At 40.4% G+C, this 14,337-nt stretch overlaps 1 protein-coding gene across 3 annotated transcripts in view; it reads left to right on the top strand.

Moving 5' to 3' along the window:
• Positions 1 to 14,337, top strand: part of LOC146000424 (sushi, von Willebrand factor type A, EGF and pentraxin domain-containing protein 1-like) — a 194,569-nt gene that overhangs the window by 139,797 nt on the left and 40,435 nt on the right. For 2 of the 3 annotated variants that reach the window (XM_083138037.1, XM_083138036.1), the window contains exons 32-34: positions 1,530 to 5,436; positions 10,940 to 11,194; positions 12,252 to 12,406. In XM_083138037.1, the coding sequence (XP_082994163.1) occupies positions 1,530 to 5,436; positions 10,940 to 11,194; positions 12,252 to 12,406 (4,317 nt within the window). The remainder of the gene's footprint in view (positions 1 to 1,529; positions 5,437 to 10,939; positions 11,195 to 12,251; positions 12,407 to 14,337) is intronic. The other variant, XM_083138038.1, reaches the window with a different exon arrangement.

Raw genomic sequence — 14,337 nt, 5'->3', positions numbered from 1 at the left:
CTTTCTCTGCTGACTGGCATCCCGCCTCGAATGCCACAGTCCATTTCACAACCATCCAATAAGGGAGAGCACTATCACCACATGCCTCACGTAATCCATTTGTGGATCTGACGTGCATTTTGACCACATGCCACCTGAAACTTGATAAACACACTCTGTTCTGCACAGGTAAACATTGTTTAGGGTGCTATGTCACACACACACACCTCACTTTAACACCGTCCACTGACCATACACACAGTAATACGGGAGCACGAACACATTGATCTGATCGCTACACTGCCCAGGAACACACTATGCTCGTCATGTCTCCCGGCCAAACACGCAATTCACAGCAGTGTTGCCACTTCAATCTAAATATCCCTTGTATCTACAGAACATACCATATTTTACATGAAATACGTTGCCATGCACAGTTTTACTCATCTCTGCATCAGTATCCTCTTCATTCTCCTCATTCTATTTCAGTGGTACACATTCTGGATATTCATGGGAATCATATACACTTTCTAACTGTGGCCTAAATACTCAGGAACTTCCAAGACACGTTGGAATTCAACAACCTCCGTTTCGCTGCCATCTTTGCTACTTATCATACTTTACACGAAACAAGTTGTAGATACCATAACTTCCAACACTTCTAGCTTCTTCTCTGACAAGACGATACACTACGAGTACGGTTCGACTCCATTTACGATGGACTACAGGATGTACTTTGTAACTCAATAATAACCAAAATGTCACTTACCATGTTTTACTCCCGAGCCCTTCAAATATAGTAAAATATCAATTAAAAGGAAAGGTATGTAATAATATGCATTATGAGTAAAATTCTTTGCAATTATTCCTGTTATAACAGTTATCATTTTGTGAATTTGGTGCAAGTATTACATTTTGTCATAGCTTAAATTCCACCACATATGTGCATGTTAATTGATAGACAATTTTAAAATTGTATCTCATGTGAAAGATGTATGTTTGCAGGAAATGTAAAAGTTTTATTGTAGGAGAATATTATGTGTGTAAATCAAAATTTTAAAGCTTTGAGAAATTTTTCTTGTACCAATTAATGTCTGCATAAACCATTGCTGATTATTTACTGTGTTCTGTTGTTTCAATTTGAATTTAAATTTTGTGTGTGTGTTAACACTTTGGTTATTTGCCCCCATCATATTATATGGGGCCCAGCCCTCTTACCATAACTAAAATCACTACCTGTCTGAGAACTAATATCTCCTTACCTATTTAAAAGCTGAGGCTGACAAAACACAGGACAACACAGTTCTACAGAGGATTATACTGGCTGTACGTGCAGATGCCAAAGCTTCGTTAGCCTGCAAGAAGCAGTTACCTGGGTGTACTATGTGGAAGTGAGATCGACTTTTGGGTGCCTTATCAGAAGGTCAACCCTTACATACCCTGTGTTTCATTGTTGATTGGAGTTTTCTGTATATAATATATAATGATTTAATGTTGTAATAATAATTGTAATAATTACATTGTTGTAATAATCATTGTCTTGTTTTCAGGATTCTGAATGGCTTTATTGTAAATGGAGACAGTAGAGAAGTGGGTGCTGGAGAAATGCTAGTGTTTGGTTGCAAGATAGGATACCATATAATTGGTTCATCTAACATAACATGCACCAATGAGGGAACTTGGGAAGGAAAACCACCAAAGTGCCAACTCATATCATGTGGATCTCATCCAGAAGTAGAAAATGCAACAATTACTGGAGAAGGAAACGTGTACAATAGCACAGTGGTCTACGAGTGCACTCCAGGGTTTGTGTTGAAAGGTCAAAAGAGTGTTACTTGCGGTGAAACTGGTGAATGGAGTTTTAGAAATACAAAGTGTGTTCCTGTAAAATGTGGCAAACCTGAAGCAATCTTAAATGGAGATGTATCTGTGAGTGGTTACTTGTACAACAGCAAAGTGGAATATACATGTAACAATGGTTACACTCTCATAGGTTCATCTGATCGTCTATGTTCTGAAGATAGTACATGGAAACCAGAGGCTCCAAGGTGCGTGAATGTAACATGTGGTAGCCCTCGAAAGATTCATTATGGTTCTGTAATTGGTGGAAATTCTTGGGAAGCAGGTGCAGTTATTAAATATGCATGTGACGATGGATATATTTTGGTAGGTCCTCTTGACAACAAGTGTTTAGAGAGTGGTATGTGGAGCAATGGATATCCTGAATGTGTGCCTATACAGTGTCCCCATCCGGGGAACATTGTGCATGGGAATTACATCCTGACCAATCCTTCACAGGAAAGAAATGTCAGTGATGAATGGCTAGAAGATGAAGAGACATTCACACACATCACTGACAATGGTTTTTTTGTTAATAGCCAAATTGAGTATGTATGTGATGAAGGTTACAAGTTGATGGGGCATCCACAACTGGTTTGTTTGCAAACACAAGCATGGAGTGGCACATTGCCTACATGCAAAGAAATTACATGCCCATCTTTGAATGGCATACTTAATGGACATGTAATGCCAAGCGGATTTACATTTGGCAGTGTGGCAAAGTATGAATGTGACTTTGGGTACGGACTTATTGGAACTTCTGACAGGCATTGTATAGAGAATGGAACGTGGAGCGATGAGGAACCTTCGTGTGACCCTGTCCAGTGCCCTGATCTATCATCTATAGAGAATGGAACCGTGATTGTAGCATCCCTTGATTTCAGGTCAACCGCCTACTATGAATGTGATGAGGGGTATATTCTGAAGGGCAGCAGACATCGTACATGCAATCACGATGGTCGCTGGTCTGGATATGATCCTTTCTGCCTTTTACCCAGCTGCAATGTCCCAGAGGCCATAGATCATGGTTACTTTACTAGTGAGGGTGACTATCATATAGGGTCTATTATTTCGTATGGTTGCAACGAAGGGTATAAATTAATAGGAAAAGATTTTCAAGCATGTCGCAAGAATGGGGAGTGGAAAGGTAAAAAACCAATGTGCGTTCCTAGCCAGTGTCAACCCATCAACTTCATATATAACGGAAGAGTATTTGGTAATGCTTTTTCTCTAGGAGCAAGGATACACTTCACATGCAACCCAGGCTACGTCTTAAAAGGCTCATCAGCCATTACGTGCTTAGAAAGAGGCTGGGACAGACTCCCTCCTGCATGCTTGAAAGTATCTTGTCCTGCTCCAGGACAAATTGCAAATGGACACATGCTAGGCAATTCATTTCAGTTTAAGGACAAAATAGAGTTTAGATGCAGTGAAGGTTTTCAGTTGATTGGCGAAAAGACACACACTTGCCTTGCTAATGGCCGGTGGTCGGGTACATTGCCTTTGTGTGTTCCAGCGATTTGTAGATCTTTAAGGAAACCCCCAGATGAAGTTCCAGATAAGTCGCTAACATTATACTTGTGTGAAAGTAAACGAAGACCTGTGTCTGAAATGCTTCTTGGATGCAATCCTGGCATAAGTGTAAACCTCTCACAATCACTTTGCAGACTTGTAACATGTCCAGTTCCACCACTAATTGAACGTGGAACTTACAGCTCTGACAACAATGTAGAGTTTCAGCCATACAGCCAGGTGGTGTATTCCTGCGATCCTGGCTACAGGACAGATGACTCGACTGTGCTCACATGTAGGTTTGACGGCACCTGGAATTCCACCCCTCCAGCGTGCATCTCTAAAGGTTGCTCAGAGCTAAGGCCAGTAGAAAATGGGAAGCTTATTGGTGACAGCTTGCAAGTCGGAAGTGCAATTGAGATTGTGTGCGATCTTGGATATATGCTTGTTGGAAGTCGTTCTATAAAGTGCTTAGCCGATGGCACCTGGTATCCTGCCCAGCCATCGTGCAGACTAATCAAGTGCAGTATTCCTGAAAAGCTACGAAATGGACATGAGGTATTTTACACTCTATCCGTTGGGTCACAAGTGCATTATTATTGCGATGAGGGGTATTTGCTGACTGGTAGGGCTGTGAGACGCTGCTTACCTACAGGCTTATGGGATGGTGATCTTCCAGTGTGCAAGACAATCACGTGCCCATCTCCACCCCAGATTGACAATGGCATGCTGGCAGGTAGCACACTTCACTATGGAGATGTGGCTACTTACGCATGTGAAGACGGATATGTGTTGAAAGGCTCCGAGAATGTAACTTGCTTATCAAATGGACAGTGGTCATCACCGAACTTTCCATTGTGTGAGCCAGTTACATGCAGTTTGCCTCCTGAAATCAGTCAGGGCACACGGGAACTTACGAAGAGAAGGCATCCTAAGCATGATAGGGAGTTTAATTATATCCAAAATGTGTATGAAGAAAACAACAAAAATGATACGTCAGAGGATTTTTCATTCCAGTTTTGTGACATTGTAGAATATAGCTGCCAGAGAGGATATGGACTGATTGGGTCAGAAACTATACATTGCACTGCTGATGGTCAGTGGAGTGGAAATGCCCCTTCATGTATATCAATCAAGTGCCAACCCCCAACCTCACTGAACCATGGTGAAATAGCAGGTGATGATTTCCGCTACAATTCAGAAATACACTACTTGTGCAAGTCTGGATATATTCTGATTGGACCTGAGTACCGAAGATGCTTGGCAAATGGTTTGTGGTCATCGGCTAAACCTTATTGCAGACCTGTGAAGTGCAATGTTATCTCCGAGATTAAAAATGGTTTTGTGAACGTTTCTGGCAACCACTTCGGTGCAACAATTACTTACCATTGCAACAATGGATATAAACTTACTGGAAATTCTTATCGAACGTGTCTCTCTTCAGGAGCATGGTCTGGTCAGGATCCAATTTGCGAGCCGGTCATGTGTCCTGAACCTGAAACCCTGCTCCATGGAAGAGTCATCGAGGTGAACCGCGAAGTTGGCAGCTTGGTGAAATACGTGTGCGATTATGGCTTTGAAATGCTAGGATCAAATTCAGCAGTGTGCTTACAGGACAAAGCATGGTCTCACCCTACACCACAGTGTCAACCAATAACATGTACTGCACCTTTCACACCCCAAAATGGAATAGTGCGAGTGCATTCACTTTCCCTGAGGTCCTCGGTGCGTTATTATTGCAGAGAAGGTTTTAGGCTCGTTGGTCCTGTCTCGCGAACATGTTTGCCAAATAGACTGTGGAGCGGATTGCAGCCGAAATGCATTCCCATGTATTGTCCCAGTCTCGTTATAGCCAACAGTAACATATCTTTTCAATCATATGGACCAGGTTCTGTTGTGCATGTAATGTGTGCCTCTGGGTTTTACGTAGCTGGTGCAGCAGTTCTCACATGTCACAGTAGCCTGAAATGGGATCTTGATCCTCCCACATGTGAGCGTGTTCCTTGTGGTGAACCAGCAGCTGTTCAAAATGGACACTATAGAGCAGATTCCTTCTTTTATTTGGACAAAGTGGAGCTCCAGTGTGACAGAGGCTTCATTCTGAAGGTTAGTAGTATTTCATTTTTTTTTTTGGTACAAATGTCAATTTTTTCTTTTTTGCATAGAACAAAGATGAATCTACTAAAAATGGGTGAACTTGTAAAATCTGGAAATGTAAATTTGGGGTTCCAGTGTATATAGGTGTATATGTTGAGTTGGGTTTGAGTTGGTGTTTTAAGTCCACTTTATGCACAGTAAGGCTAATCGGGACTGGACCTACAGTTTAAAGTGGGATCCGAACCACTTGTGCCTCCACCGGGTATCGAACCCGGGACCCCTTGATTACAAGGCAATGACGCTACCACTGCACCATGGGGGAGGCCCGTGTATATGTTGAGTTGCTAATTGAATTATTATGTAATTACATGTTGTGATGTACGTAAGGCAAGCAGTACATAAAATACACCAACACCTATGATACTTGAACATTTCGTTGCATTTTCAGACTAAATTGAGAGAAAAAAGAGACAAGTCAAGTAAAATTTCGGACTAAGCCATGTCCAAGATGGCAGACAATTGTAATCAATATGTTGCAGATCTTTGCCAGTTCTTTTTTTTTTTTTCATTTGATAATGTACTGTCACCAACTCACTCATTGCTTGATGCATTTATTTTGTGAGCAATTCATTCCACTACACTTTTAGCTGCTTTTTCAGGTCACTCATCAAAAATATTGCATGGGATAAGGAGTATGTAGCATATCTTTCTCCACAAACCTTCCAAACCAATTTCTTCACACTAGTGGATAGTGTCGCTGACATACGAAATGCATTCTTGGATCATTGGAAGTATTTACCTATTTTTTGTGCTGTTTGCATTATTGATACATTTTCAAACTGTATTTCCAGCATAAGGCATAAGATGACTTTTTGTCTTACATCTATGACTTCTATAGAATTCAAATCCAAATATGCTTGTAACATGTTTTCAAATCAGATGCACTCACCCTCTTTTTTTGCACATTATGTAATTTCAGTTGTATTACTCATTTCATCAGTAATCAACTCCAGTTTTATAACAGTTAAATAGTGAGCAAAAATAATAGCATATATAGTGTGGAATCCAGATTTTATATTCTCTAATTTTACAAATTTTCATATTACACATCCAATCTTCATGGTCTCAATAGAGCAAAATATTATAGTACAGTACTACGAGGGCTATTTTTTTTTCGAGGTCCGATCGGTCGCGAAATAAAAACCACAGTGAAATCATTTTTTTTTATTTGCAACATTTAGCTACACCTTCCAGCTACTTCTCTACATAGTCGCCACCCAGATTTAGACATTTGTCGTAGCGTAGTACCACCTTCCAATACCCTCGTCATAGAAGGCAACTGCCTGTGCTTTCAGCCAATTCTCTACGCTGGTCTGCAGCTCGTTGTCTGTGCCAAAATGCTGTCCTCCTAACCAGCATTTCATGTGCGTAAAGAGATGAAAATCTGAATGAGCCAAGTCCAGTCTGTAAGGTGGGTGATCAAACACCTTCCATCGAAAACACTGCAGGAGCGTCTGTGTTGAAGGACAATGCCTGATGACAACATTCCTCTTCGCTTGTTCTGAATTGCCCTTCATAGACGTTGAAGCATCACGCTGTATGAGGCTGCAGTGATGGTCGTGGCATGTTCCACGAATTCCACTATCAACACTCCTTTTCTGTCCCAGAACACAGTATCCATACACTTTCTGATGGAGAAGGTTCACTTGCACTTCTTTGGTTTACTCTGGGAATGGGAATGCATCCACTGTTTGGATTGTTCTTTTGTTTCTTCACTTTCGAAATGAACCCATGTCTCTTCCCCTGTGACAGTTTTGTTCAAAAAATCCTCTTCCTCATCATGGTAGCGCTGAAGAAACATTCGCTGTCTTCTGTGCTGGTAGGACAGCATCTTGGGAATCCATCTCGCACAGAGTTTCCGGTACTGAAGTCTCTCACTCACGATGGTATAGAGAGCTGACCTTGAAATTTTGGGAAACAACTCACTCAACACAGAGAAATTGTGAACCGACGATTTTCTCGAATCGCCTGATCCACTTGCTGAACAAGATCATCGGTTGACACTCTCTTCCTTCCCTGACCGCCTGCATCATGAACGTCTGTACGTCCTGCTTCAAAGTTCCTGCACCATTGCCGCACTTTGCTATCACTCATGAAAGTTTCACCGTACACTGCACTCATTCGTCGATGAATTTCAGCTGCATTGAACCCCTCAGCATGAAGAAATCGAATGACTGCACGCACTTCACACTTGGCGTGCAACTCTAATGTTCTAGTCATGTTTCCGTGCTCACTGCATGCTCCGAACTGACATGTGCGACGTGACGCGATCAACGGGCATACTAGAGACACTGTGCAACACATCCGTGCACAGCTTCATCGGATTTTCAATGTGGTTTTTATTTCGCAACCGATCGGACCTTGATAAAAAATAGCCCTCGTATATTTGCATTTTAAGTTTTTTCACCTTGGTTCACTGGAAAACGTATAATCCCACTTTCTTACAAATATTCAATTCATGTGTGAATATAATAATTTGAATAATATTGACACATGGTACGTGGGTGACACTAAAAGTTTTTAGATGCGGCAACACTGATTGCAGCAATACATTGTCTCTAGGATATGTTGAAGTTAGTAGTCTGTGAAGTGTGATAATGCTGCAGAATTTATAGTTGTTAATTGTTGTGTGCCAGAAATTAGTCAATTATTATCGTGTGTGTACAGTAAAATGGATTTAACACGGGAGCACTTCAGAGCAATGATTTTTTACGATTTTCGAGCAGGTTTAACGCAGCAGGAATGTTATGAAAGGCTCCGAAATGCATTTCAGGAGGAAGCCCCATGCCGTGCGACTGTGTTTAATTGGTTTTTAGAATTTCGACGTGGACGTCAGAAACTCAGTGATGAATTACGTGTTGGTCGTCCTGTGACAGCAACTTCTCAAGAAAACGTCGACAGAGTGCGTCGCATGATAGATGAGAATAACCGGGTGACATATGCAGTTATTAGTGCAACACTGGGTATTGGTATGAGTCAGGTTCAAACGATCCTGCATGACCGCCTTGGTGTCAGGAAGCTCTGTGCCAGATGGATCCCACACAGTGGCGTGCCCAAGGGGGGGTTGGTGGGGGTTATAACCCCCCCCCTTTGTGTCCAGTATTTTAAAGAAAAGAACGTCAAAGGCAGGGAAATATGGCAAAATGAGGACTGACTACCTGAAAATGTACACATAACCCCTCCCTTTCGAAAATCCTGGGCACGCTACTGATCCCACACCATCTAACTCAGGAGCAAAAGCAGGCACGTGTCACATGGTGCATGAAAATGCTGGACAAATTTAACCAAGGACAATCAAATGCAGTGTATGACATCGAAACAGGTGACGAACTTGCGTGTACTGTTATGAACCCGACAGCAAACGACAGTCGACGCAGTGGATCTTCCCGGATGAAGACCCACCAACAAAAGTCAGGAAGGGACGAAGTGTTGGCAAACAAATGGTTGCCACTTTCTTCAGTCGGACGGGCCATATTGCAACAGTGCCGCTACAGAGACGTCGGACCGTTAATACTGAATGGTACACTACGGTTTATTTACCGGAGATCGTACGGAAAGTTCGTGAAAAACGCCTACGAAGTCGCATTATTGTGCATCAAGACAATGCGCGCAGCCATACAGCAGTACGAACAATTGAATTCTTCAAAGCCTCCAACATCGAAGAAATGACTCATCCTCCTTACAGTCCCGACCTCGCCCCTTGTGATTTCTTCCTGTTCCCTAAAATCAAGGATAAATTACGAGGTTCTTCATTTCCTACTCCCGAGGAGGCAGTCACCGCCTTCGTTCAGCGCATTCAAGAGGTGCCTGCAGATGTGTGGCCCCAGTGCTTTCACACTTGGTTTGAGCGGATGAACAAGTGTATCAACTGTCATGGAGAATACTTTGAAAAATTATAGCATTCATACTTTTGGTCTCCAGTGTTTTACTTGCGCGTGTCTAAAAACTTTTAGTGTGACCTATCGTATAATGCAGTGATTATAATGAATTATTTATGGTTAATGTTTTAAATGACATCACAAACAACAATGGTGCTACTCCTTGTGCTCATAGTATTACTGCTGCTGCTTCTCTTGTTAAAAAAATAAAGCTCTTTCCTGTGCATTGCAGTAGTTATAGTTATTATTATTATTATTGCTCTAAAGCTGAAGAGCAAGTGTGTTCTTGAGGAGTTTCATTGCAAGCAATCATCGATTTGTATGACTGGATGGGATAGGATGAACAGATTGCCCTGGGAAAAAAACTGAACACTTCAGTGTATGCTCTGCTTGATTCAATATTTTCAATGCAACAGCTGTGAAACCACATGCCAGGTGCACAGCTATCATAGAACACATATATAATATCACAGATATCATATTATAATATGGTTAACACATGACAGGTACATGCAAGGTAGTTCTGATGTAGGTCAATGTCCATGATACTTCTGTCCATTGCACTGTGAAAGTAAATTTTACTACTGGCAATGATAAAATTAAATTGGGCCAACAATGGTTGCCAACGTTTGCCCAACCATAGTGAGTCAGAATCAGTTTTAAAAACCAACTCTTTCATGCTAAGACAATTTTCAGGAGTATGCTGTAAATTCTAGACTGTAAAGTAAGTGAAATATTCAAAAAGAAACACTGTTACATGTCAGTCACAGCACATACTGGAAATGTAATATATTTTAAATGAAAGTAGAAGCTATTTTTAACTTGCAGTCACTCACCAGTCCTTTGTCAGCCGCCATGGATGAAAGATGTGTTGGGAATTGCTTATTGTTTGTCTCTTTAGCTCTAGTTGAACAAGACATTCTTACATGTATTATTGTGATGGTGATTAAACAATGTTACGTGCAGACTAAATTCCATGAAACTCTAGTAAGCTCTAGAAAGTTTTTGTGCTACCACTTGATGGTATGGTGCCTTGAAAACAATGATACCATGTGACTGATAAAGTGCTGTATTTCTTTTTTTCATAAATAATTTGTACTATTGTTTATATTTGGTCTCACAATAAATTATGTATATATCAGAACACAAACCTATTCATTTTTTAGTTTTCAGTATGTTGGGTAAATGTAAAAACCACATGTTGGGCCAACAATTTTCAGTACAGTCGGCCCAACATTGGCCCAACCACTGTTGGTTACATGGGAAAATATGGATTTCGTTTCTGGGCTAAAACCAGGATAATTAAGCATACCGAAAATATCTTTCAGGACACCGGTGACATCTAGGTGAAAACCAGAATGTCTGGACAGTTATATATTTACAGGATAATGCAGCAATGTATCGATAATATTCTCTTGATAGTTGCTGCAACAGGTTCTAATACACCATAGGCTATGATGCCATGAAATGTAGTGATTATCAAAAGGGTTTATTTTTTCATGCACTTCTTCCTTTGTGGTATGTATTACAGCTTCTGCGCAGAGCAGAAAATACATTACTCAATGCATTTTCAGGGAAGTGGTGTTCGAGAATGCAACATGACAGGTCACTGGAGTGGACCTCCTCCGGAATGCATTCCAGTCGAGTGCCCTCAGCCTCAAGAGCTGCTGAATGGCCAGATGTCAGTCTTCTCACAAAGTTCGGGTCACCTGGCTGTGGGAAGCAGTGTGGTGTACTTTTGTGATGGTGGATATAGCCTTCAGGGATCAAGAGTTCATACTTGCGATGACAGTGGCCTGTGGATTGGAGATACTCCTGTCTGCACAAAGGTATACAATGTACATACAAATTTATTTCAGCTTCATACAATGTACAACATATGCAGTGGCGTCGCGTGCAGTTCACGTACGCGTGTTCACAATAAAAAAATTATATTCAATGGAGATTTACTCCTCTCCCTTGTAACTTCATCTTCAATCGAAAAAGTGAGAATAACAGTTCAATTTATTTTCAACAATTTCCCCCCAAAATCATGCTATATTTGAAGTAATACAAGATTTTTTATTCAATTAACCTGTACTTATTGCCATAAGGCTGGACATACAGTAAGATACTGTAGGAAAAGACTAAGGGTGCCATGAAGCAAAGAAATATGGGAAAAATGGTCGAAAGAAAAAGGCATTGTTGCATCAAAGTTAGCTATTACTAATGTGATAATCCCTATGTAATATACTATGAAGTAAATCTACACAATGAAGTAAAATTAGGTAATTGCAATCACAATGCAAGACTACCATACTTCGCAATCTACTTTCTATTACACCGAGATTAGCCCAAGATTTTTCTCCGATTCGATAGATGACGAAAGACCTTGAGCATAATGGAATTTTCATGTACTCTGTAAAGTAAATGTTAAAATAAGAGTTTCTTTTCTAAGAAAAACACATTAAGTTCCCCTGGTTACGTGCATTAATTAAGGAAGTTAATGAACCAGCAGTGTGTTCATGGAACATTTGCAATTTAGTATTGTATCAGTAGAATACCAGTTAATTAGTAGGACCTCCCCAATGACATAGTGGTATTGTCATCACATTGTAATCAATGTGTTCCAGGTTCGATACTTGGTGGAAGCACATAGTGCTTTGGTTCCCACTTTAAAATTGTGGGTTCAGTCCCGATTAGCCTATCTGTACATCAAGTGTACTTAAAACAAAAACTCACTCACTCACAGTTAATCTGTATCATTACTTTATTAATATTAGCAAAATCTATCATCAGTAGTAGCTTAAACAAGTGGCCTCATATTTGACATTGTACATAAGTGAGCAAATAGAATATTCTATAAATTTACTAATACATTTAACTAGAATTGTACCTTTTCTATAGGCACACTGTGGTTCACCTCCATATATTCCACAAGCAACATTCCACATAACGCGTCATGCAAATTACCAAGAAGCAAGATACCAGTGCAGGAGAGGATATTTTCTGCTTGGGCCAGCTCGTATCCAGTGCCATGATGGTCAGTGGGAACAAGTAAGGTATTTGGAAAAGTATTTTATTGCTGCAAGGCACAGGGTTTATTATCAGTGAAGAACAGGCATCACATTTTCTGAAAGACAAAAATGTTAGTATAGTGAAATCTTAATTTTATGTACCTAATTTTATATTTCCCCACATTGTACAGTTTACCTTCCTGGTACATTAAAAACAATGTGTCACAAAATTTTCCCAGTAAGTTATTTAGTCTCTGTTCCTCGAAAAACATAATTGAGGTTCCACTGTCTATGTCTTACTGCTAATGTATGAATGAATACTACAGCTGAGCCAATACCCCTTTGAACCAATACCCAGGGGTAGATTATAGGGTGCCTGGTAACCATGCTGCCTGAAAATTTTCACCTGGCAACTGAATTTTTTAATCCAGTTCTAAAAATGAAAATTTAATATTTAGTGATGAAGGAATTGGGAGCATGAAAGTAGAAATATCAATTTTACTAAAACATCGTCCTGAAGATTGCCAGTTGAATGCTCATTCACCCGAACTTCTACCAGATGCAGAGCCGAGCAACAAGAATTTTCCACTCGGCTCTGCACAGTCAGCAAGGCAAACGGCCCTTGCCAGCAATGAGTGCACCTCCATTGTAAATTTTCACCTGCACCCAGGGATACCCCCGGTGTACAGATGGAGGTGCAAAGTCCACCACGTCACTGTGAAATTTCCATGTATAAAAAACCCCTGGAGATAATCAACCCCTCTCTATTCGCTCCACAATTACCAGCAACTCGATCGACAAAGACCACTACATCCGCCAGTTGAGAGATCATGACTTTACAAGGTGGCAACGAGCGAGCAGTTCAAGAAGCAGTCTGGACTACACAGAACCATAAGCCCAAAGCCAGCTCGAGTCCAGAGAATCAGTGCTCTGTCAGTTAAGTCAGTCGCCAGCCACCTCTTATCGCCTCCAAAAATCTCTCCAGCGGGCACCAGTCTCCATCCGACCGTCGTCAAGAGCCAGAACACCAAGCAAGATGTGAGTAGCCTTCAACGACTTAGGCTCCCAACAATCCTTCATCCACACCATTCAGGATAAAGGTGGTTCAGTGAGACCCAAACTAAACTTATTTAACTGAGCTACTTCTCAGTGTGACCCATGCCATACCCGACATCACACTACATTAGAGTTCAATTACAGAAATTTTCATTAATTTTTTTTTGTAAATAACGAGTACAATAAGAGGTTTTTTAATGTTTGTGTGAACTTTGAATTTTGCATAATTTGCAGGATATTTAGTCTCTGCAATAGTGTCTGTCACATGAATTTTTTGTGGACTTTGCAAATATAGCCAAGCTTTGGAAAAGTACTGGCTGGTGTTTGTGAATATATTCCAACTGATTATTTTAAATGACTATACCTCTGGTATACCTATACATCAACATTTTTATTGGCTCAAGCCTAATAAATACAGTATAAATTAAAAAACAAAACAGTAGTGCAAGTCTATTTATATATAAAACAATCAACATGTAAGATCACAAAGCAATAAGCCACAACTTTAGTCATACAAGGGATAGAAGAAATTTACATATTTCCACCATACTTGTATGTACTTATGCAGGGTCTGGCAATGTATCTACTATTTTAATATTTTTCCCATGGTAATACAATACAGCTAATGTAAAGTTGATAAGACAACATAATGCCATTTGTAATTCCATAAAACAACACTTAACTTCGTCTTATCCTTTGAAAATTACATCACGCAGATATCTACCATTCTCTATTATAACTACACTCACGGAGTGTATGAACAAAATTACCCATTACAGACACCAGCATTGCAGGTGGAATTGCCTGGACTTCTTCCCTAATTCTTCTCTTTAGGATCTTTATGTTAGGTATACCTGTTGCAAAACAAACAGATATTTAAAAGGTTTGAAGGCTGCATAGAAATCTCCTGGAATTTTATT

This window comes from Lepisma saccharinum, chromosome 16 (assembly GCF_977018435.1).
Source record: "Lepisma saccharinum chromosome 16, izLepSacc3.1, whole genome shotgun sequence".
In the NCBI taxonomy this organism is placed as follows: domain Eukaryota; kingdom Metazoa; phylum Arthropoda; class Insecta; order Zygentoma; family Lepismatidae; genus Lepisma; species Lepisma saccharinum.
Note: the sequence above shows the minus strand (reverse complement) of the source record. Positions and strands in the feature narration are given on the sequence as shown.